This window comes from Macaca nemestrina, chromosome 20, assembly GCF_043159975.1.
Source record: "Macaca nemestrina isolate mMacNem1 chromosome 20, mMacNem.hap1, whole genome shotgun sequence".
NCBI lineage: Eukaryota > Metazoa > Chordata > Mammalia > Primates > Cercopithecidae > Macaca > Macaca nemestrina.
The window spans coordinates 11,002,926-11,026,994 of NC_092144.1; the positions used below are offsets into that span (position 1 = coordinate 11,002,926).

General features: G+C 52.9%; 2 protein-coding genes across 8 annotated transcripts in view; one reads left to right on the forward strand and one right to left on the reverse strand.

Moving 5' to 3' along the window:
- The window catches only part of LOC105471911 (ECSIT signaling integrator), a 30,351-nt gene extending 28,228 nt beyond the window's left edge, over nt 1–2,123 (reverse strand). For 3 of the 4 annotated variants that reach the window (XM_011724939.2, XM_071086940.1, XM_011724769.3), the window contains exon 1: nt 1,971–2,123. The gene's annotated coding sequence lies outside the window, so the exon portion shown is untranslated. Of the gene's footprint in view, nt 1–1,631; nt 1,767–1,970 lie in introns of all 4 variants that reach the window. The other variant, XM_011724855.3, reaches the window with a different exon arrangement.
- A 10,284-nt stretch (nt 2,124–12,407) lies between these two features.
- On the forward strand, nt 12,408–23,832 carry LOC105471496 (calponin 1). 4 transcript variants are annotated; one of them, XM_071087876.1, is made up of 8 exons: nt 12,468–12,605; nt 12,943–13,181; nt 14,677–14,798; nt 20,305–20,371; nt 20,462–20,599; nt 21,095–21,205; nt 22,826–22,972; nt 23,053–23,832. In XM_071087876.1, exons 3-8 carry the CDS (start codon nt 14,764–14,766, stop codon nt 23,296–23,298), a joined length of 744 nt encoding a protein of 247 aa, XP_070943977.1. In that variant the 5' UTR covers nt 12,468–12,605; nt 12,943–13,181; nt 14,677–14,763; the 3' UTR covers nt 23,299–23,832. The 4 variants fall into 4 exon arrangements, with proteins under 4 accessions (XP_011722385.2, XP_070943977.1, XP_070943978.1 ...); XM_071087877.1 differs by having other exon boundaries at nt 12,943–13,172; XM_011724083.2 differs by lacking the exon at nt 12,943–13,181 and having other exon boundaries at nt 12,408–12,605.
- Nucleotides 23,833–24,069: the final 237 nt, after the last annotated feature.

The window sequence follows — 24,069 nt, forward strand, 5'->3', positions numbered from 1 at the left end:
GCTCACGCCTATAATCCCAGCACTTTGGGAGGCTGAGTCGGGTGGATCACGAGGTCAGGAGTTCAAGACCAGCTTGGCTGAGATGGTGAAACCCCATCTCTACTAAAAATACAAAAATTAGCCAGGAGTGGTGGTAGGCGCCTGTAATCCCAGTTGCTTCGGACATTGCCCTCCAGCCTGGGTGACAGAGTGAGACTCCATCTCTAAATAAATAAACAAACAAACTAACTAAAACTAGTGATTTCTGCCTAAAATTGCTAACGGCACATCACACTTAAAATCAGGGACTGGGCACACTGGTTCATGCCTGTAATCCCAACACTTTGGAAGACCAAGGTAAGAGGATCACTTGAGCCCAGGAATTCAAGACCAGCCTGGGCAACATAGTGAGACCCTATCTCCACAAAAAAATTAAAAATTATCCAGGCATGGTGGCGAATGCCTGTCATCTCAGGTACTCAGGAGACTGAGGCTGGAGGATCCTTTAAAGTCAGTAGTTAGAGGTTGCAGTGAACTATGACTGCACTTGTGAATAGCAACTGCACTCTAGCCTGGGCAACGTACTGAGATTCTGTCTCTAAAAATAAATAGGCAGGGAGCAGTGGCTCATGCCTATAATCCTAGTGCTTTGGAAGGCCAAGTGGGGAGGATCACTGCAGCCCAGGAATTCAAGACCAGCTCGGACAACATAGCAGGACACGATCTCTACAAAAATCGTTTTAAAAAAGTAGCTGGACCTGGTGGTGTGCACCTGTAGTCCCAGCTACTGGGAAAGCTGAGGCAGGAGAATCACTTGAGCCATGGAGTTTGAGGCTGCAGTGAGCTATGATTGCACCACTGCACTCCAGGCTTGGCAAACAAGGGAAATCCTGTCTCTAAAAAATATAAATAAATAAATAAAATCAGACAGGGTCTACCCCTCTCTCTCAACTCCTACCACTGGCAGCTTCAGCTACACTGTTTCTGAAATAAACTAAGTTTAACCCATCTCAGAACCTTTGTACTCGCTTTTCTCTCTGTCTAGAGCTTTCTTCCTCCAGATCTGCCCACAGCTGTCTCTGGTCATTTCAATGAAAGGTCTTCTTTGACCACCTCCCATTCCCCATATTTTTCTAAAAGCCCTCATCGACCTATTAATTTTTGTTTGTTTGTTTCTGAGACAGGGTCCTGCTCTGTCCCCCAGGCTGGAGTGCAGTGGCACAATCATGGCTCACTACAGCCTTGACCTCCTGGGCTCAAGCAATCCTCCCACCTCAGCTTTCCGAGTAGCTAGGACTATAGGCGTGCACCACAATGCCCGCATAATTTTTTGTAGAGAACAGGGCCCTGCTATGTTGCCAAGGCTGGTCTCGAACTCCTGGGCTCAAGCGAAATTCCCGACACCATTAACGCATTTTTAGTAACTTATCAGTATCTGAAATCACCTGTTTCGTTTATTTGTGATTTGTTAAAAGTCTGGTTCCCCCAGGAGATGAAGAATTTTTATCTATCTTCCTCATGGCTGGGTCTCCAGCACCCAGGACAGTGCCTGGTATACAGTAGATGCCTAACAAGTATCAACGGAACGGAAACAAGAGCTCAATTTCAACAAAACACCTATAAATCTGAACCCCGAGGTACAGTGTACGTACAGCAGCTCTGAAACCGGCTGCCAGGATTCTGGGTCTCTTGGGGGAAACAGGCAGACGTAGATTCCAATTCCTGCCCGGTTGCCGACTTGCGGCGTGACCTCTGGCGAGGACTTTAATCTGGGTCAGTTGTTTCATCTGCAAAACCGGAGACTGGGGGCGTGAGGCGGCTGGCACAAGAAGGGCGGCCTTTCCCAGCGCGTCCCCGCCCCCACTACGAAAGGTCACGGCGCCCTGGCCCTGCAGCTGGGTCCCTCCAGGGCCGCCCTCTCGCGCTGCCGGGTCCTGAAGGGTCCGCTTAGAGCCCAGCAGTTCGCGCTCGCCTACTCGCGTGCGACCTACCTACTCACGCGGCCAGCCGCGGACTCCAGGCCAGCTCTGTCTTCTTGCTGGGCGCCGCCATATTGGCCCAGAGAGCGTCCGGGTCAGGGAGCGCCAGGGAGGCAGCTAATCAAGAAAGCTGGTGTAATAGGTCCCGCCCACAAAGCGAGGTGCGCCAATAGGAAGGCGGAAGGGCCTTAGACCCGCCTCATAACGAGCTAGGCCCCGCTTCTAATGAGTCAAGTGTCACTCCAGGCCTGGGAACCTTGAAATGGCCCGGGAGGCTGGACTTGGGAGTCTGTGAATCAAGCCGCAGGCTCCAGGGGCTGAAATGAGAAAATGAATTTAAAAAAAGTGAAAGGAGGCCGGCACGGTGGCTCATGCCAGTAATCCCAGCCCTTTGGGAGGCCAGGAATTCGAGACCAGCCTGGGCAACATAGCGAGACCCCCTTCTCTACAAAAAAGTTAAAAATTAACTGGGCGCAATGGCGCGTGCTCATAGTCCCAGTATTCAGGAGGCTGAAACGGGAGGATCGCTTGAGCCCCGGAGGTCGAGGCTACAGTGAGCCATGATTGCACCACTGCACTCCAGCCTGGGCAACAGAGTGAGACCCTATTTCTAAAAATAGTAATAATAAATAAACAGGGCCGGGCGTGGTGGCTCACGCCTGTAATCCAGGCACTTTGGGAGGCCGAGGAGGGCGGATCACCTGAGGTCAGGAGTTCGAGACCAGCCTGGCCAACATGATGAAACCCCGTCTCTACTAAAAATACAAAAGTAGCAGGGCATGGTGGTGGGCTCTTGTAATCCCAGCTACTCAGGAGGCTGAGGCAGGAGAATCGCTTGAACCTGGGAGACGGAGGTTGCAGTGAGCCAGGATCACTCCACTGCACTCCAGCTTCAGCAACAGAGCGAGACTCTGTCCCAAAAAATAAACTAAATAAGGCCGGGCGCGGTGGCTCAAGCCTGTAATCCCAGCACTTTGGGAGGCCGAGACGGGTGGATCACGAGATCAGGAGATCGAGACCATCCTGGCTAACACGGTGAAACCCCGTCTCTACTAAAAAATACAAAAAACTAGCCGGGCGAGGTGGCGGGCGCCTGTAGTCCCAGCCACTCGGGAGGCTGAGGCAGGAGAATGGCGTAAACCCGGGAGGCGGAGCTTGCAGTGAGCCGAGATCCGGCCACTACACTCCAGCCTGGGGGACAGAGCGAGACTCCGTCTCAAAAAAAAAAAAAAAATTAAATAAATAGGCCGGGCGCGGTGGCTCACGCCTGTAATCCCAGCACTTTGGGAGGCCGAAGCGGGTGGATCATGAGGTCAGGAGATCGAGACCATTCTGGCGAACACGGTGAAACCCCGTCTCTACTGAAAATACAAAAAAATTAGCCGGGCGTGGTGGCGGGCACCTGTAGTCCCAGCTTCTAGGGAGGCTAAGGCAGGAGAATGGCATTAACCCGGGAGGTGGCGGAGCTTGCAGTGAGCGGAGATCGCGCCACTGCACTCCAGCCTGGGCGACAGAGCGAGACTGTCTCAAAAAATAAATAAATAAAAATAAAAATTAGTAGGTCGTGGTGGTGAGCTCCTGTGATCCCAGCTACTTGGGAGGCTGGGGCACGAGAATTGCTTGAATCCAAGAGGTGGAGGTTGCAGTGAGCCAAGATTGTGCCACTGCACTCCAGCCTGGGCGACAGAGTGAGACTCTGTCTCAATAAATAGATAGATAGATAGATAGATAGGAAGGTCTCAATGAGGCGGCCTTTGAGTAAAGGCCAGAGGAAGTGAGTGAGCCTTCTGGATATCTAGGGAAGGCTTTTGGCACTGGGAACAACAGCAAAGACTCTGTGTGGTTGGAATGGAGTAACTTAGGAGGAAATGTGATAAAACGAGGTGAGATTGAGTAATGGGGGCTCCTGGTCTCCCCCAGAAAGCACCAGATTTAGGCTGTCAGTAACTAAGGTGGATAAGCACATAAAATGGGCTATTGGCAATAGCAGTGGCCCCCAGAAAGAAAGGCTATCTGTCCTCATAAGCCCATTTCTGCAGTCCCTCAGCTTCCGTGGTGCAGTGAGCTGGCATGGGGACTAGGATGCAAGAACCTGCTCTTAGGCTGCCTCAAGGACTCTGCGCAGCCGCAGGACATCCACCTCACCAGAACTCCTGTGATTGGGCGATCTGAGAAGACCTGTAGCCAATCAGCTGCTTGGCTGGAGCACTCCTCCTTGGCAAGTTGACAGGCATGTGGGTAGCGGCTGGGAGTGCTACTGCCCTCTGCTATGCTCCCGCAGCTACAAGCAGGCAGAGTCAGCTCTGCTTAGCTGGGGAGTGGGTAAGATGGTGGGGTCGCTGACCTGGCTGTGGCCTTCAGAGTTACTGGTGTCCTCTTGAGGTGCTCATGGCTTTTATTTTCTTATTTATCTTTCCAGAACTAGTCTTTTTATTATTTTTTATTTTATTATATTTTATTTATTTATTTTTTGGAGACAGAGTCTGGCTCTGTTGCCCAGGTTGGAGTGCAGTGTTGCAATCTTGGCTAATTGCAACCTCCGCCTCCCACGTTCAAGCAATTCTCCTGCCTCAGCCTCCCGAGTAGCTGGGACTACAGGCATGTGCCACCATACCCAGCTAATTTTTGTATTTTTAGTAGAGACAGAGTTTCACCATGTTGCCTAGGTTGGTCTCGAACTCCTGGGCTCAAGTGGTCCTCCCGCTTCAGCCTCCCAAAGCGCTGGGATTACAGGCACTAGCCACCGTGCCCAGTCATTATTTATTTATTTATTTATTTATTTTTTTTTTTTTTTGAGACGAAGTCTCGCTCTGTCGCCCAGGCTGGAGTGCAGTGACACAATCTCGGCTCACTGCAAGCTCTGCCTCCTGGGTTCACGCCATTCTCCTGGCTCAGCCTCCCGAGTAACTGGGACTACAGGCGCCCGCCACCACGCCCGGCTAATTTTTTTGTATTTTTAGTAGAGACGGGTTTTCACCGTGTTAGCCAGGATGGTCTGATCTCTTGACCTCGTGATCCGCCAGCCTCGGCCTCCCAAAGTGCTGGGATTACAGGCGTGAACTAGCGCGCCCGGCCTATTATTATTATTTTTAAATAGAGATGGGGTCTCACCAGGTTACCAAGGCTTGTCTCAAACTTCTGGCATACAGTGATCCACCCATCTTGGCCTCCTAAAGTGCTGGGATTACAGGCATGTGCCACTACACGAGGCCGGTAGTCTTTTAAAAACAAGTATGCACAGGATGTGCATGGTGACTCACGCCTGTAATCCCAACACTTCGGGAGGCCAAGGCGGGAGGATCACGAGGTCAGGAGATCGAGACCACCCTGGCTAACACGGTGAAATCCCGTCTCTACTAAAAAAAACACAAAAAAAAATTAGCCGGGCATGGTGGCGGGCTCCTGTAGTCCCAGCTACTCTGGAGGCTAAGACAGGCGAATCACTTGAACCCAGGAGGCGGAGCTTGCAGTGAGCCGAGATCGCGCCACTGTACTCCAGCCTGGGCAACAGAGCAAGACTCTGTCTCAAACAAAACAAAAAAACCCCAAAACAAACAAATAAAAGACAAGTATGTACATACTTTATGTCCTGTATATATTAACACAGAACACCATATGTGAGGCCCTGGTGCAGAGTCTTTAACATGCAGTCCCAGAAAGAACCCTATAAAAAGTAGCAGCTTCACAGTGGAAGATCCTAGCAGACACCACCTTAACCAAGGGACCAACATTAATATCACCAGCAATGACTCATGGTGATATCATGAAGTCCTTGGTATGACGCACTTAGAAGGGTACATCATCACCTCTCTGGTATTCTTCCTGGTAATGCAAACACCTCAGTTTATTCAAGACAAACCAAATTCGAAGACGATCTACAAAATAACTGACCAGCACTCTTCAAAAGTGTCAAGGTCCTGAAAGACCCAGGGACTATTATAGACTGTAGGAATGTATGGAGATATGACAATTAAATGCAGTGAGGGCCAGGCACGGTGGCACTGTAGTCCTAGCTATTTAGGAGGCTGAGGCAGGAGGATCGCTTGAGCCCAGGAGTTCAAGTCCAGCCTGGGCATCATAGTGAGACCTCATCTCCAAGATAGATAGATAGATCGATCGATCGATCGATAGATAGAAATAAATGCAATGGGCCAGGTGCAGTGGCTCACACCTCTAATCCCAGCACTTTGAGAGGCCAAGGCAGACAGATCACAAGGTCAGAAGTTCAAGACCAGCCTGACCAACATGGTGAAACCCCCTGCCTCAGCCTCCCAAGTAGCTGGGATTATAGGCTCCCACCATCACGCCCAGTTAATTTTTGTATTTTTTGTAGAGATAGGGTTTCACCATGTTGGCCAGACTGGTCTCGAACTCCTGACCTCTGGTGATTCACCCGCCTCAGCCTCCCAAAACGTTGGGATTACAGGCATGAATCACCGCGCCCAGCTGGAGTCCCCACTGTTAACCACAGCACTTCAGTGTCTTCATTTAGTTGAAACAACGTGCTATATGTTTTGACTTCAACTTTGTCTATCTCCCTGTCCCCGGTTGATGGGATTTATACAGTGATTTATTATGACAAGGCCACTGCAATAAATGTTCCTGCACATATGTCATTCTTCACACCTACACTTGTACTTCTGAGGAATATTCTAAAATAGAGGATATACTTGTTCAGAAGGTAAGGACATTTGTCATTTGGAAAATTATCAACAAATTGCCCACACTCATCAACAGTGTTCCCACAGCCTCCCCTGCATTGCATGTTGTCAAGCATTCTTTTCTTTTCTTATTTATTTTTTTTTCACCCAAACTAAAATGCAGTGGCATGGCTGGGCGCAGTGCTGTAATCCCAGAACTTTGGGAGGCCAAGGCAGGCAGATCACCTGAGGTCAGCAGTTCGAGACCAGTCTGGCCAACATGGTGAAACCCTGTCTCTACTAAAAATACAAAAATTAGCCTGGTAGGGTGGCAGGCACCTGTAATCCCAGCTACTCAGGAGGCTGAGGCAGAATTGCTTGAACCTGGGAGGTGGAAGTTGCAGTGAGCTGAGATCATGCCACTGCACTCCAGCCTGGATGACAGAGCGAGATTCTGTCTTGAAAAAAAAAAAAAAAAAAAATGTAGTGTCATGATCATACCTCACTGCAGCCTCCAATTCCTGGGCTCAAGCAATCCTCCTGCCTTCGCCTCCCAAAGTACACTTTTTAAAAATACTCTTTTCTGGCCGGGCGCGGTGGCTCACGCCTGTAATCCCAGCACTTTGGGAGGCCGAGGCGGGCGGATCACAAGGTCAGGAGATCGAGACCATCCTGGCTAACACTGTGAAACCCCGTCTCTACTAAAAAAAAAAATGCAAAAAATTAGCCGGGCGAGGCGGCGGGCGCCTGTAGTCCCAGCTACTCGGGAGGCTGAGGCAGGAGAATGGCGTGAACCCGGGAGGCAGAGCTTGCAGTGAGCCGAGATCGCGCCACTGCACTCCAGCCTGGGCGACTAAGCGAGACTCTGTCTCCAAAAAAAAAAAAAAAAAAAAAAAAATACTCTTTTCTTTTTTTCTTTCTTTCCTTTTTTTTTTTTTTTTTTTTGGTAGAGGCAGGGCCCTGCCATGTCTCTCAGGCTGGTCTTGAATTCCTGGACTCAAGCAATCCACCCATCTTGGCCTCCCAAAGTGCTGGGATTACAGACTTGAGCCACTGTAGTCAGACTGTAAGTGAATAGCTCCCTCCCTGTCAACCCACTCACAGTCAGTCTGGGGGTGAGAGATGCTATTATTTTACAGCAGGTGGTCAGGGAAGGCTTCTCTGAGAGGTGATATTAGAGCAGAGACTGAATGAAGTTGGGGAGAGGCCATGCAGGCAGGCATCTTGCAGAAATGTGTTCCAGGTGGCAGGAACTGCTAGTGCAAAGACCCTGAGGTGGGAACGTGTTTGGGGACTCAAGAAACACATCTGTAGCCTGGCGTGGTAGCGGGTGCCTGTAATCCCAGCTACTTGGGAGGCTGAGGCTCCAGAATTGCTTGAAACTGGGAGGTGGAGGTTGCAGTGAGCTGAGATCACGCCACCCAGCCTGACTGACAGAGCGAGACTTTGACTCAAAAAAAAAAAAGGAGAAGAAGAAAGAAGAGAGAAGAGAAGAGAAGGGAGAAGGGAGAAAGGGAAGAAGGAGAAGAAGGAGAAGGAGAAGAAGAGGAAGAGGAAGAGGAAGAGGAAGCAGAAGCAGCAGCAGCAGCAGCACATCTGAAAGGACACAGAAGAAAAGCTAGGAGCAGTGTTACCCTAGGAGGGTGGCTTAGCTTCTCTGAACCTTGAGTTTCCCATCTATAAAATGGACCTATGAGTTTCCATCCTGAGGTGATGGTGAGGATTAAAAGAGATTGTGACTGGCATGGAGTGAATGTTCCCATAACAGAAGACTTTAGGAACAAGCGCCTCTGCCAGATTTCCGGATAGGAAATCTTGGTGAGCAGGAGGCTCGCAGAGCAGGCTAAGATAGGCCGGTGCAGAGCAGGGTTTTGACTTTCCCCAAAACAAACAGACAAACACGTGTCGGTGTGGATTTTATTTTCATTTTTATATTTTTTGAGTCAGAGTCTCACTCCTGTGGCCCGGGCTGAAGTGCAGTGGTGTGATCTTGGCTCACTGCAACTTCTGCCTGCCATGCCAGGTTCAAGCGATTCTCCTGCCTCAGCCTCCCGAGGAGCTGGGATTACAGGCATGTACCACCATGCCCGGCTAATTTTGTATTTTTAGTAGAGATGGGGTTTCACCATGTTGGCCAGGCTGGTCTCAAACTACTGACCTCAGGTGATCCACCCGCCTCAGCCTCTCAAAGTGCTGGGATTACAGGCACGAGCCACCGCACCTGGCCGGGTGTGAGTTTTAAATGGTTCTGAGCCAACAGGAAGGTTTCAGGGGGTCCCCTAAAGTTGAGGAGAGGTATGGCTTTCCTACAATGACTGTCTTAGACCCTTCGGGAAACCCTGCCTCTTACAAGATCCCACACTTCTCATTTAGATGGAAAACTGAGGCACAGAGGGGCTAGAGCCTGGAAAACGCCAGAAAGGAGCGAATAACGGATGACACTCGGCAGTCAGTGATGGGGGTGTCTACTGGGATTGGGGCCTCGGTATGGGATCGGCCCCCTCTAATGCCTCTACCCCCATCTACCAGACAGAGACGCGAAGAGACAGACGCGAAGAGAGACAGAGACAATATAGTGACAGCGACATGAAGAGAAACAGAATTACTCAAAGCCCAGGAACAAAAACAGAGACACAGAGACAAAGGCAGAGATAGAAAAAGGCTCGGCGACCCAGAGACAGAGATACAGAGACACAGATCTACTACAATCAGAGTCACAAGGCAGTCCCAGAAAGGGCTGCCCCCTGGGGGTACCCGGGGCTGCCCCGTTGGGGGGCACGCCAAGAGCTCCCCCACCCCTCCCCCGTCGTGCCTGGGCCGTGACTTCAGAGCCGGTGCAGATTCTATAAATGGCCAAGAGGCCGCGGGCCGTGGGGCGGGGCCGAGTGAGTCATCGCGTGACGTCACCGCCGCCTGGACCCAGCCAGGCCCCGCCCCCGCCCCGCCAGGGGGCGCCGGCCTCAGGTCCTCACATGCGCAGTAGCCACCTGCGGCCCCCCGAGGGCCGCTCAGTTTGGGAGGGTTCAGGGAATCTGTGCGTTCGAATCCCGCCCCTGCCAACCTCGAGCTGTGTGACCCGGCCATTCGGCATCACCTCTCTGTGCCTCGTATAGACTCACCTCATAGGGCTGTCGTGAGGAATGAGATAACAACCTCAAAGCGCTTAGTACGTAGCAGGTGCTAATTGTTAGCTCATTTTATGTACTTTCTATTTTTTCTTTCTTTCTTTCTTTTTCTTTAATAGAGACGAGGTCTCGCTATGTTGCCCAAGCTGGTCTCAAACTCCTGGGCTCAAGTGATCCTCTCACCTTGGCCTCGTATTTTATGTATTTTCGTGTATGTTTGACATATCATGACACGCCATCAACTGGCACGTTGCCTTAGCTCAGTGGTTTGCAAACAGGGATGATCTGCTTCCACCCCAACCCCAACCAGGGGACATTTGGCAATGTGTGTAGACATTTCTTCTTTTAATTTTTCTTTTTTAGAGACCATGGTCTTTCTTTTTTTTTTTTTTTTTTTTTTTTTTTTTTTTTTTTTTTTGAGACAGAGTCTCGCTCTGTCGCCCAGACTGGAGTGCAGTGGCGCGATCTCGGCTCACTGCAAGCCCCGCCTCCCGGGTTCACGCCATTCTCCTGCCTCAGCCTCCGGAGTAGCTGGGACTACAGGCGCCCGCCACCACGCCCGGCTAATTTCTTTTTGTATTTTTAGTAGAGACGGGGTTTCACCGTGTTAGCCAGGATGGTCTCGATCTCCTGACCTCGTGATCCGCCCGCCTCGGCCTCCCAAAGTGCTGGGATTACAGGCTTGAGCCACCGCGCCCGGCCGAGACCATGGTCTTTCTATGTTGGCCAGATGGGTCTCAAACTCCTGGGCTCAAGCGATCCTCCCACCTCAGCCTCCTTAGTAGCTGGGACCACAGACTCCCGCCGCAGTGCCTCAACATTTCTGTTTATTGGGACCAAGAGAGTGCTACTGGCATCTAGCAGGTAGAGGCCAGGGATGCTGCTTGAAGTCTTACAATGAATGCCCAGGACAGTCCCCCAACCATAAAGAATTATCCAGCCTCAGCTGTCCACAGTGTGGAGGTTGAGAAATCCCACCTTAGCCTCATAGTTGAGGTTCATGGAGCATGGTCTCAAATTCTCCTCAGCCCCTGGCCTGCTGTGTGACACTGGAAAAGTGATTCCAAGCCCCATGCCTCAGTTTCCCCACCTGTAAAGCAAAGTTCTTGTATTAATAATAACAGTGTCAGCTGTTCACGGTGGCTCACACCTGTAATCCCAGCACTTTGCGAGGCCGAGGTGGGCAGATCAACTGAGGTCAGGAGTTCAAGACCAGCCTGGCTAACGTGGCAAAACCCCGTCTCTACTAAACATACAAAAAATAGCCAGGCATGGTGGCAGGCACCTGTCATCCTAGCTACTTGGGAGGCTGAGGCAGGAGAATTGCCTGAAGCCAGGAGGTGAAGGTTGCAGTGAGCCGAGATAGTGTCACTGCACTCCAGCCTGGGGAATAGAGTGAGACTCTGTCTCCAAATAATAATAATAATAATAACAACAGTGTCCACCTGTGTGGGTGTCATGATAATTGAATGAATATATGTACAGAGCTTGGAACATGGCCTGACATAAGGGCCATGTCATCTGGCATATTGCAGCCATGTCATTAGCATGTGACCGATAAATTGCATATCCTTAACGTATCATTAGTGTGTGGCAGGTTGCAGACATGTCATCCAAGTGTCACAAACATGGCCTTGCCATGTGGGGCATGATGTGGGCATAGCATCCAACCCTGTGGTCCAGGGGTTAGATCTCGCTAGGTAGGGTTGCTTGAGGGGAACATAGTTCATGGCCTGGGACTTGCCAACAAAGTCACCCTGTGGTTCAAGTGACACACAGTGGATGGGGAGGGTGAGACCCAGGATGTCTGCTCCCCCAGGTCCTTTTGAGGGGCTGGAGGAGACAGAACTGGGGCGCTGGACCCTCAGCATAAAGAATGCTATGGGCTGGGCATGGTGACTCATGCCTGTAAATCCCAGCATTTTGGGAGGCCAAGGTGGGCAGATTGCTTGAGCCCAGAAATTTGAGACCAGCCTGGGCAACATAGCAAGATCCCATCTCTAAAAATAAAATAAAATTAGCCAGGTTGGTGGCACAAGTCTGTAATTCTAAATACTTGGATGGGCTGAGATGGGAGGATCACTTGAGCCTGGGAGGTCAAGGCTGCAGTGAGCTGTGATTGTGCCACTGCACTCCAGTTGAGAGGACAGAGTGAAACCTTGCCTTAAAAAAAAGAATGCTGCAGCCCAAGTCCCTCTGCTGTGCCGGGCACTGTGCTAGGAATGTAAGAGACATACTCTTCTGATCTTTACAACTCTCTCATGAGGCAGGCACTATCATTGCCCCATTTTACAGATGTGGCCATAGAGTCCTAGAGAGGAGAAGGGGCTTACCTAAGGCTATAGACTGTTGGTATCTGGAGATAAACCCGGGATGGTGCTCACTAAACTATCATGGGTGTCAGTCCTGCCTCAAGACTCCAGAGAGATAAAGAGACCTCAGAGACAAAGAGACTCAGACCCAGCCAGAGGCCCAATGGACAGCGGGAGGGGTGGGTGGAAGAAGGCTGGTCTCTGTCTGACCAAGCCCCCCCAGAATAACGTAGGCTGCCCCCCTAGGTGGAAACAATGACACAATCAGCTCCCAATACCAAGGGCCTGACATCACAAGGGGGGGGAAGGCAGCAGAGGTTGGGGGGGTGCCCCGCCCCTTGGCAAGCCCCTACAGCCAATGGAATGGCCTTGGAAGAGACCCGGGCCGCCTCCGGAGCTTCAAAAACGTGTGAGGAGGGAAGAGGGTGCAGACGGAACTTCAGCTGCTGCCTTGGTCCTCAGCGTCAGTACTGCGCCACTACCCCCCGCCAGAGCCCACCGGCCAGCATGTCCTCTGCTCACTTCAACCGAGGCCCTGCCTACGGGCTGTCAGCCGAGGTTAAGAACAAGGTAGGGCTGGAGGGCCTCCCTGGCCTGGCCCACACGTCCTGCCAGGCCAGAGCCCCGAGCTTGGGGTCCCTTGAACCCCCTCCTGCCTATCCTATGTGACTCGGAAACTAAGAGGGGAAAAAGGAGTGATATGGGATAGGGGCTGCCTGTCTCCCCCTGAACATCCCAGAGCCCCCAGCTATGGTTGGGGGTGGAATAGGGGGCACACAGCCACACATAAACAGAGGGGGTCAGTCCATTGCAAAGATACCCACCTGATCAGTCTTCTTTTAACCCTTTGTGTTCTTGGGGGGAACAACAGAGGGGGAAGACTTGTTGATTCTTCCATATCCCCCAGCCTCACAAAGAAATTGGAGAGCGCTTGAGAGCTGGGGCTCCTGGGAGGTGACGCCGGGAAAGTGTGGGAGATCCTGAAGGCAAAGGGGGACGGTGGAGGGCAGGAAGCGGGCATCAGAAGTGCGGCAGGGGTCTCCTAACTGTGGAGCTAGGAAGATACCTGGACACCACCTTCATGCTGTGGATGGGTAAACAGGTTCGGAGAGGAGAGGCAAATAGCTGGGATCCCAGGTAAAGCAGGTACAGCGCTCGGACCCTGGAGTCACCCCCCATATACCAGGATGGTCTCAGCTTCTCCCAGCTGGAGAACTTGAAGTTTCCAGCCCGCTGGAATCGTCCCAACAGCACTGCCGAGGGAGGAGTTCCTGCCCCATTTGACAGAGGGGAACACTGAGACTCAGGGTGGCTTTTCCCAGGGTCCTGTGGTGAGGAAGTGGGGGACTAGGTTGGAACCTGGGTCGGGGGATCCTCGGGGCTGGAGGAGGGGGCTGGTTGGAGGAGGGGGCTGGTTGGGGGCGGGTTCTCGGGCGGGAGACAGATCCCAGCGCCGCCCTCCTCCCCCCAGCGCCGGCCCCAGAGCCGCGCAGAGCCGCCGCGCCTTATAAGGCGGCCTCGGGGAGCCCAGGCCACGCTATATAAGGGCCGGTTTGCTTTAAAAAGCCGGGCTGGTGGTGTTGGGGGCGGCAGGGCCGGGGCCAGGTGAGGGGGCCGCCCCTCCCACCTCCCCCCACCTACCCAGGAGAAGAAAGGGCAGCCCGGTCCCCTAGGGGCTGGGAGCCTGGCTGGACTGTGGCGGAGGGTTCTGGAGAAATGGGAGTGGGGGAGGAGGGGGACGGTGGAGAGAGGGAAAAGCCGGGGGGGAGAGGCAGACAGAGATACTGGGAGCCTGAGACACCCTAGGGACAGACGTGGGAGGGCGAGCCAGGAGCGAGATAAGACCTAGACAGGGATGGAGGGGCAGGGAAGGGAGACAGAGCCCCACCCCCCACCCAGGCAGGAAACCTGGAGACAGAGAAAGACCTAGAGAGGCAGAGATGCAAGACCCAAGAGCCCCGCCCCTGGCCAGACAGGGACTAGCCACCCAGAGAGATGGGGACCCCAAGACTGGGCCAAGGAAAGACACCGCTGGGGAAGAGAGAGACAGAGGAGTCGTGGGGCTTGATAAGGGGGAGAGAGATATACAGACGTGCAAGGGGTGGGGTCTAAGACAGAGGCAAGCCTCTACCCCTAACCAGAGACAGAGCCCTGGAGCCGAAGACCTGGGGGACATGGAGAGACAGAGATGTATGACCAGCACTCCTCTGCAAGCCAGCACCCAGGGGCACCTCCTTAGACTTCCTTCTTCCCTTCCTGAGGTGCCCCTTCTTCCAACAGGGGACGCAGAAGGGGCAGGGCTAGAGGAAGAGAAGCCCCAAGTTTGGCCTGGACGTAAAACCAGGGGACCTGGCGCCACCCCTCTAGCTCAGAGGATCCAGCTCCCCACACCCCACCCCTCGTCTACATTCCCTGGTGCCAAACCTCAGAATGCCCGGAATGGCCCCCTGGGCAGGTGCCACCTCAGCCCTGGCTCTCGGCCCTCCCCAGCCCCCACCCTCCCAACTGGGTGATCTGGGGCAAAATTGCCTTAGTTGGGAAGGACGAGGGAGATCAGGCTCTAGGAGGCTCGGATAGGACCCAGGGAGCCCAGGCTGCCCCCACGGCATCCTCACCCGTTTCTCTGTGCCCCCCGCCCCAGCTGGCCCAGAAGTACGACCACCAGCGGGAGCAGGAGCTGAGAGAGTGGATCGAGGGGGTGACAGGCCGTCGCATCGGCAACAACTTCATGGACGGCCTCAAAGACGGCATCATTCTTTGCGAGTAAGTGAGGCTCTCAAAGCCCAGACCCTGCACCCCCGGCGACTCCATGCAGCCCCCTCAACCCCCAAAACAACCATGATCCTGGAACTGAGTTGAACACTTTCTATTGGATACCTTTGGGGTGGCCAGTAATCACTGTGCCCATTTAACAGGCACAGAAAACTGAGGCTCAGTTAGGTGAAATGCATTATACCAGGTCCCACGCTGTTTCAAGGAAAACGACTCCAGAATCTTAACCACCATGCTATACAGGGTAGGCCCATCTATGGCCACCAGGGTCCCCAGAAAGAGCAGTCACAGCTAAAAGGCAGCAGTCAACAGCTGTTCATGGCTGGCTTGGTGACATGAGGAGAGATGTGCGGCAATAACTAAAGTAGGCCCTGGTTTTCTTTCTGGATTTAATTTTGTTTTGTTTTTTGAGATACAGTCTTGTTCTGCTGCCCAGGCTGCAGTGCAGAGGCACGATCTCGGCTCCCTGCAACCTTTGCCTCCTGGGTTCAAGCGATTCTCCTGCCTCAGCCTCTCCAGTAGCTGGGATTACAGGCACACACCACCATGCCTGGCTAATTTTTGTATTTTTTTTTCAGTAGAGATGGGGTTTCACCACGTTGGCCAGGATGGTTTTGAACTCCTGACCTCAACTGATCCACGTACCTCAGCCTCCCAAAGTGCTGGGATTACAGGCACACACCACCATGCCCGGCTAATTTTTGTATTCATTTTTTTAGTAGAGATGGGATTTCACCATGCTGACCAGGCTGCTCTTGAACTCCTGACCTCAAGTGATCCACCTGCCTCGGCCTCCCAAAGTGCTGAGATTACAGGCATGAGCCACCTCGCCTGACCTTTTTTTTTTTTTTTTTTTTTTTGAGATGGAGTCTTGCTCTGTCACCCAGGCTGGAGTGCAACAGCATAATCTCAGCTCACTGCAACCTCTGCTCTCTGGGTTCAAGTGATTCTCATGCCTCAGCCTCCTGAGCAGCTGGGATTACAGGCACCCACCACCTCGCCCAGCTAACTTTTGTATTTTTAGTAGAGATGGGATTTTGCCATGTTGGCCTGGCTGGTCTCGAACTCCTGACCTCAAGTGATCTGCCCGCCTTAGCTTCCCAAAGTGCTGGGATTACAGGCATGAACCACTGCACCCTGCCGGCCCTGGTTTTCTCCTCGCCTCAAAACCTCATCGCTGAGGGAGGTGAAAACCCTAACAGCTCCCAAGCTCTAGTTACACTGCAGTCTTAATGTGTGGTAGGGCCCTAAACCCAATCTGGGCCCGATTTGCATTTGAGTCTGACCCAGGGCAGAGTGACTGTGAGTGCGATCGGAAGACTTTGAAGGTGCCGCCTCATCAAATCCTAGATGCTGGGAAGAAGAGCTGTCAGGGGTGTTTTACCTTGTTCCATTCCCATCCACTAGGAACAAAGAATTGGCGGGTGGGGAGGTGGGCACACTGGTGTCCCAGCTCAGCCAGAGGACTGCTCAGACGTCAAACAATGCAATCCCAGCTTGGGCAACATAGTGAGATCCCATCTCTACAAAAAATTTTTGTTTTGATTAGCTGGGCGTGGTGGCATGCACCTGTGGTCCCAGCTATGCGGGAGGCTGAGGTGGGAGGATCGCTTGAGCCCTGGAGGTCAAGGCTGCAGTGAGCTATGATCACGCCACTGCACTCCAGCCTGGGCGACAGTGAAACCCTGTCTCAAAAAAAAAAAAAAAGACCTAATGTAAATGACGAGTTGATGGGTGCAGCAAACCAACATGGCATTTGTATACCTATGTATCAAACCTGCACGTTGTGCACATGTACCCTAGAACTTAAAGTATATATTAAAAAAAAAAGAGTGGGCCACACACGGTGGCTCACGCCTGTAATCCCAGCACTTTGGGAGGCTGAGGCGGGCGGATCATGAGATCAGGAGATCAAGACCATCCTGGCTAACATGGTGAAACCCCATCTCTACTAAAAATACAAAAAATTAGCTGGGCATGGTGGCGGGCGCTTGTAGTCCCAGCTACTCAGGAGGCTGAGGCAGGAAAATGGCGTGAACCCGGGAGGCAGAGCTTGCAGTGAGCCGAGATCGCACCACTGCACTCCAGCCTGGGTGACAGGGCGAGGCTCCCATCTCAAAAAAAATACACAAAAGTGTAGTGCAGTCACCCATGCAGTCAGTCATTCACTCATTCATTCATTCATTCATGCAAGAAGCATTTATGAGTTCCTGCTGTGTGCCAGGCTCTGATCTAGGCATTGGGAACTGTGAACAGAACAGACTCGACTGAGAGCTCAAGGACTTTTAGTCCTAGTTGAAGAGATCAATCAAATCATTGATCAAATAATCACAGACTTGTCTGTTCTGGGGAAAATTCAAGCGGAAGGGAAGCTGGGAGGGTCAGGTGCATCAGACGTCTGCGGGTGGAGGGTGTGCAGTTTCCTAGAGAGTGGTCTGGGAGGCCTCTCTCTGAAGAGGTGACAATTGAACAGAACCTTGGATGAAGTGAGGGAGGACTCAGGGAACCTGAGAGAAGAGTGAGCAAAGCAGAGGGGGCCGCCAGTGCAAAGGCCTGAGATAGGAGCGTGCTTGGGGTGTTCCAAGAAACAAGGAGGAGGCTGGCGTGACGAGCACCAAATGATTGAGTAGAAGTGGAGATGAAGTCGCAGAGTGAACTGAGAGTCAGATGGTGGAGAGCCTTTTATTTCATTTATTTATTTATTTAGAGACAGAGTCTTGCTTTGGTGCCCAGGCTGGAGTACAGTAGAGCAATCATAGCTCACTACAGCCTCAGCTTCCTAGGCTCAATTGATCCTCTCACCCCAGCCTCTTCAACCCTAGCCTTCTCAGTAGCTGGGACTACAGGCGCACATCACCAAGCCTGGTGAAGTTTTTGGGGTTTTCTTTTTGTAGAGACGTGGGTCACCATGTTGCCCAGGCTGATCTTAAACTCCTAGGCTCAAGTCATCCTCCTGTCTCGGCCTCCCAAAGCACTGGGATTACAGGTGTGAGCCACTGCGCCCAGTTCTTTTTTTTTTTTTTTTTTTTTTTGAGACGGAGTCTCGCTCTGTCGCCCAGGCTGGAGTGCAGTGGCCGGATCTCAGCTCACTGCAAGCTCCGCCTCCCGGGTTCACGCCATTCTCCTGCCTCAGCCTCCCGAGTAGCTGGGACTACGGGCGCCGCCACCTCGCCCGGCTAGTTTTTTGTATTTTTGGTAGAGACGGGGTTTCACCATGTTAGCCAGGATGGTCTCGATCTCCTGACCTCGTGATCCACCCGTCTCAGCCTCCCAAAGTGCTGGGATTACAGGCTTGAGCCACCGCGCCCGGCACTGCGCCCAGTTCTACAGAGGGCCTTTTAGTCCATGCAGAGGACTTAGGATTTCATTCTGAAGGCAGTGGGAGGCTCCTGGAGGATTTGGAACTGGAAGGTAATTTGAACTGTTTAAAAATGGCCATTCTGGGCCAGGTGTGGTGACTCACGCCTGTAATCCCAGCACTTTGGGAGGCTGAGGTGGGGGTATCACTTGAGGTCAGGAGTTCAAAACCAACCTGACTAACATGGTGAAACCCTGTCTCTACTAAAAATACAAAAAATTAGCCAGGCACGGTGGCGGGCGCCTGTAGTCCCAGCTATTCAGGAGGCTGAGGCAGGAGAATGGCGTGAACCCGGAAGGCGGAGCTTGCAGTGAGCCAAGATCACGCCACTGCACTCCAGCCTGGGTGACAGAGCGAGACTCCATCTTGAAAAAAAAAAAAAAAAATCTGGCTGCTGGATGAAGAAGGGTGGGTCTGTAGGGGACGAAGTGGAAGTTGGGAGCCCATTCCAAGAGGCCAGGAAACAGACTCTGGTGGCTGAGACCCAGGTGGAGGTGGCAGGGAGCAGTGAGTGGGCTTCTGGACTCATTAAAAGGCAGAGCCAAAGAACTTTCGAGCGGCCGGGCGCGGTGGCTTAAGCCTGTAATCCCAGCACTTTGGGAGGCCGAGACGGGCGGATCACGAGGTCAGGAGTTCGAGACCATCCTGGCTAACACGGTGAAACCCCGTGTCTACTAAAAAATACAAAAAACTAGCCGGGCGAGGTGGCGGGCGCCTGTAGTCCCGGCTACTCGGGAGGCTGAGGCAGGAGAATGGCGTGAACCCGGGAGGCGGAGCTTGCAGTGAGCTGAGATCCGGCCACTGCACTCCAGCCTGGGCGACACAGCGAGACTCCGTCTCAAAAAAAAAAAAAGAAAAAAAAAAAAAAGAACTTTCGAGGGACTGGATATAAGGCTGAGAGAAGGAGAAAGCGGGAGTTGGGGGCAAGTCCAAGGGTTCTGGCTGAGCACCTAGAAGGGGGCACTGCTAGGCAGGGCAGGTGGAGGGAGCGGGGAGTCTGGAGGAGGAAGCTGCATGTCAGGAGTCTGGAGCAGGGTGAGTTTGATTTGAGATGCCCAGATACCCACGGAGAGAGCTGGATGAGATGGCGAGAAACACAGGCTGCAGGGAAATGAGGGAGTTGCTGGCATACGGAGGTACCTAAAGTCACGAGACTGAATGAGGCCAGGTGCTGTCACTCATGCCTGTAATCCCAGTATTTTGGGAGGCCGAGGCAGGAGGATCACTTGAGCCCAGGAGTTCGACACCAGCTTGGGCTATACAGTGAAACCCCATCTCTAAAAAAAAAAAAAAAAAAAAAAAAAAGATAGCCAGGCATGGTGGTGTGCACCTGTGATCCCAGCTACTCGGAAGGCTGTGAGAGGATCGCTGGAGCCTGGGAAGTTGAGGCTGCAGTGAGCTGTGATTGCACCACTGCACTCCAGCCTGGGCGACAGAGCCAGACCCTGCATTTAAAAAAAAAAAAAAAAAAGAGATAAGATCATTAAAGGAGTGAATCAGAGAAGAGGCCCCTGCTGTCTACAAGAGAAAAGGATGCTGAGACACGCCTGCCAGAGAGGCTTGGGAGATCCCGGAGACTCAGACACACCTTGGATAAGCAGGCTTTCTGACTGGGACCTGAGTCTAATTCCTTGGCATCAGCGTCCCATTTGTGTATGTGCTTGAGTGGTTTGGAGGGGCTGCAGCTGAGAGCTGACTGCAGGGAGAAGTGACACTAGGGTATGGCATGGCCCCTTGTGGTCATCCTGTCACCCTGCTCCTGCTGGGCTGGGCTGGAGAGGGGGAGTAGAGGACATCTTTCTTTTTTTTTTTTTTTTTTGGAAATGTAGTCTCACTCTGTCGCCAGGCTGGAGTGCAGTGTTGCAATCTCAGCTCACTTCAACCTCTGCCTCCCAGGTTCAAGTGATTCTCTTGCCTCAGACTCCTTAGTAGCTGGGATTACAGGCATGCATCACCATGCCCGGCTAATTTTTGTATTTTTAGTAGAGATGGGTTTCACCATGTTAGCCAGGATAGTCTCGCTCTCCTGACCTCGTGATCCGCCCGCCTTGGCCTCCCAAAGTGCTGGGATTACAGGCGTGAGCCACCGCGCCCGGCCCTGGGGGGACACCTTTCTTACCTCCTCCCCACTCTTCTCAGATTCATCAATAAGCTGCAGCCAGGCTCTGTGAAGAAGATCAATGAGTCAACCCAAAATTGGCACCAGGTGAGCCCAGACCCAATCTCTTCCATCCGTTCCCACAAGCCCCTCAGACCTCCCCCCTCCCCCCAGTGACCACAACCTGCCCCCCTCTAGCTGGAGAACATTGGCAACTTCATCAAGGCCATCACCAAGTATGGGGTGAAGCCCCACGACATCTTTGAGGCCAACGACCTGTTTGAGAACACCAACCATACACAGGTGCAGTCCACCCTTCTGGCTTTGGCCAGCATGGTGAGTGTGGGTGCAGGCTGGGCAGGGGTCCGTGGGCGGCACGTGTGGCCACTTGTGCCCCTGAGTCCAGTGAAGGTGACTGGCGGGCAGGGATGGGGGAGCAGGTGCTGTCAACAGCATCCAAGGGGGCCGGGCGCGGTGGCTCACGCCTGTAATCCCAGCACTTGGGAGGCCGAGGTGAGCGGATTGCTTGAGGTTGGGAGTTTGAGACCAGCCTGGTTTCACCAACATGGTGAAATCCCATCTCTACTAAAAATACGAAAATTAGCTAGGCGTGGTGGCACACGCCTGTAATCCCAGTTACTTGGGAGGCTGAGGCAGGAGAATCGCTTGAACCTGGAAGGCAGAGGCTGCCGTGAGCCGAGATCGTGCCACTGCCCAGCCTGGGTGACAGAGCAAGACTCCGTCTCAAAAAAAAAAAAAAAAAAAGTGTCCAAGGGGATTGTGTAGCCTGGAGACCCCCTCGTCAGTCCCTGCTTTCCCTGCCCCACCCAGGCCAAGACGAAAGGAAACAAGGTGAATGTGGGGGTGAAGTATGCAGAGAAGCAGGAGCGGAAATTCGAGCCGGAGAAGCTAAGAGAAGGGCGGAACATCATCGGGTTGCAGGTACTGCCCTGTCCTCACTCAGCAGAGGTTATAGAAGCCAGAAGCGCATCGTGGTGTCTGAAAGCTTTTGGGGACAGGATATTTGGCATTAAGTACACTATAGGTCGGGTAGTGTGCTTATCCGCACCTTCCATTCACAAACTCACTCTGCCAACAACCCTAGCAGACAGGTACTTGTTCTCACCATACCCTTTCCACAGATGAGAACACTGAGGCTTGGAGAAGCTGGCTCGCTTTTGCCTAGATCTTCCAGCTGATGTGTGGCAGGCTGGGACTTGAATGCTAGAAGTCAGTCATGTGATAGGCCCACTCTGGACCTCAGTTTCCAGTCTCAAAATGGTGCCTCAGGCGGGGTGGAGTGGCTCACACCTGTAATTCCAGCACTTTGGGAGGCTGAGGCAGGAGGATTACTTGAGGTCAGGTGTTTCAGACCAGCCTGGGCACCACCACCTCTACAACAAATTTAAGAGTTTAGCCAAATGTAGTGGTGTCTGCCGGTGGTCCCAGCTACTTGGGAGGCTGAAGGGGGAGAATCACTTGAGCATTCAAGGTTACAATGATTGCATCACTGGACTCCAGCCTGGGCGACAGAGTGAGACCCTGTCTCTAAAAAATGAAAATGGGCCGGGTGTGGTGGCTCACACCTGTAATCCTAGCACTTTGCGAGGCCAAGGCGGAAGGATCACTTGAAGTCAGGAGTTCGAGGCCAGCTTGGCCAACATGGTGAAACCCTGTCTCTACCAAAAATACAAAAATTAGCCAGCGTGGTGGTGCATGCCTGTAGTCCCAGCTACCCGGGAGGCTGAGGCAGGAAAATTGCTTGAACTTGGGAACAAATGAGATGCTGTCTCAAATAAAACAAAATAAAACAAAAAAATAGAACAAAGTAAAATATAAAAATAAAATAAAAAATGGGCTGGGTGCAGTGGCTTACCCCTGTAATCCCAGCACTTTGGGAGGTTGAGGCGGCTGGATCACCTGAGGTCAGGAGTTCGAGACCAGCCTGGCCAACGTGGTGAAACCCCATTTCTACTAAAAATACAAAAAATTATCCGGGCGTGGTGATGCCCACCTATGATCCTGGCTACTCCGGAGGCTGAGGCAGAATTGCTTGAACCTGGGAGATGGAGGTTGCAGTGAGCTGAGATCGTGCCATTGCACTCTAGCCTGGGCAACAGAGCAAGACTCCGTCTCAAAAAAAAAACAAAAATTAAAAAAATGTTGCCGGGCACGGTGACTCAAGCCTGTAATCCCAGCACTTTGGGAGGGTCAGACGGGCGGATCACGAGGTCAGGAGATCGAGACCATCCTGGCTAACACGGCGAAACCCCATCTTTACTAAAAAAATACAAAAAACTAGCCAGGCGTGGTGGTGGGTGCCTGTAGTCCCAGCTACTGGGGAGGCTGAGGCAGGAGAATGGCGTAAACCCGGGAGGCGGAGCTTGCAGTGAGCTGAGATCCAGCCACTGCACTCCAGCCTGGGCGACAGACAGAGTGAGACTCCGTCTCAAAAAAAAAAAAAAATGTTAAAGCAGTGCCTCACCCTCTCACATCAGCTACGCCTCGTGGCCCATGATGAGGTCTGTAATTATTGGTGTGATTCTCCTTCTGACTTCCTAGATGGGCACCAACAAGTTTGCCAGCCAGCAGGGCATGACGGCCTACGGCACCCGGCGCCACCTCTACGACCCCAAGCTGGGCACGGACCAGCCTCTGGACCAGGCGACCATCAGCCTGCAGATGGGCACCAACAAAGGAGCCAGCCAGGTGAGTGGGGGCCCCCGGGGCACGCCGTCAAAGCCCGGGACACTGGTCACCCCATGGCCTTACTACATCACCCTTCGCAGGCTGGCATGACCGCGCCAGGGACCAAGCGGCAGATCTTCGAGCCGGGGCTGGGCATGGAGCACTGCGACACGCTCAATGTCAGCCTGCAGATGGGCAGCAACAAGGGCGCCTCGCAGCGGGGCATGACGGTGTATGGGCTGCCACGCCAGGTCTATGACCCCAAGTACTGTCTGACGCCTGAGTACCCGGAGCTGGGCGAGCCCGCCCACAACCACCACGCACATAACTACTACAATTCCGCCTAGGGCCACGAGGCCTTCCCTGTTTTCCCCCCAAGGGAGGCTGCTGCTGCTCTTGGCTGGATCCAGCCAGACCCAGCCGACCCCCTCTCCCTGCATGGCATCCTCCAGCCCCTGTAGAACTCAACCTCTACAGGGTTAGAGTTTGGAGAGAGCAGACTGGGAGAATGGGGGGCCCACTGGGGGGAAGGGGACCCTCCGCTCTCTAGTGCTACGGGGTCCAACATAGAGCTGGGTGTCCCCAACAGCGCCCAAAGGACGCACTGAGCAAAGCTATTCCAGCTGTCCCCCCGCTCCCTCACAAGTGGGTACCCCCAGGACCAGAAGCTCCCCCAGCAAAGCCCCCAGAGCCCAGGCTCGGCCTGCCCCCACCCCATTCCCGTAGTGGGAGCAAACTGCATGCCCAGAGACCCAGCGGACACACGCGGTTTGGTTTGCAGCGACTGGCGTACTATGTGGATGTGACAGCAGCGTTTATAACGCGAGCACTTTCTTTTTTTTTCTATTTCACTGGAGCACAATAAATGGCTGTAAAATCTCCTGAGGCCTCAGAGCTGCTCTGTTTTGGATACGCTTCATATCCCGCACACACATCTGCACAGACACACGTGCCCACACGCACCCACACGCACCCTAAGATGCACATACACACTCACAAGCACCCTAAGACACACACCTCACTGTAGCCACTCAGACACAGGATAGGCACTCCATCACACCCACATGCAAAGTCCACACACCACACACACACACTCCCCCTTTCACACACAGATACGC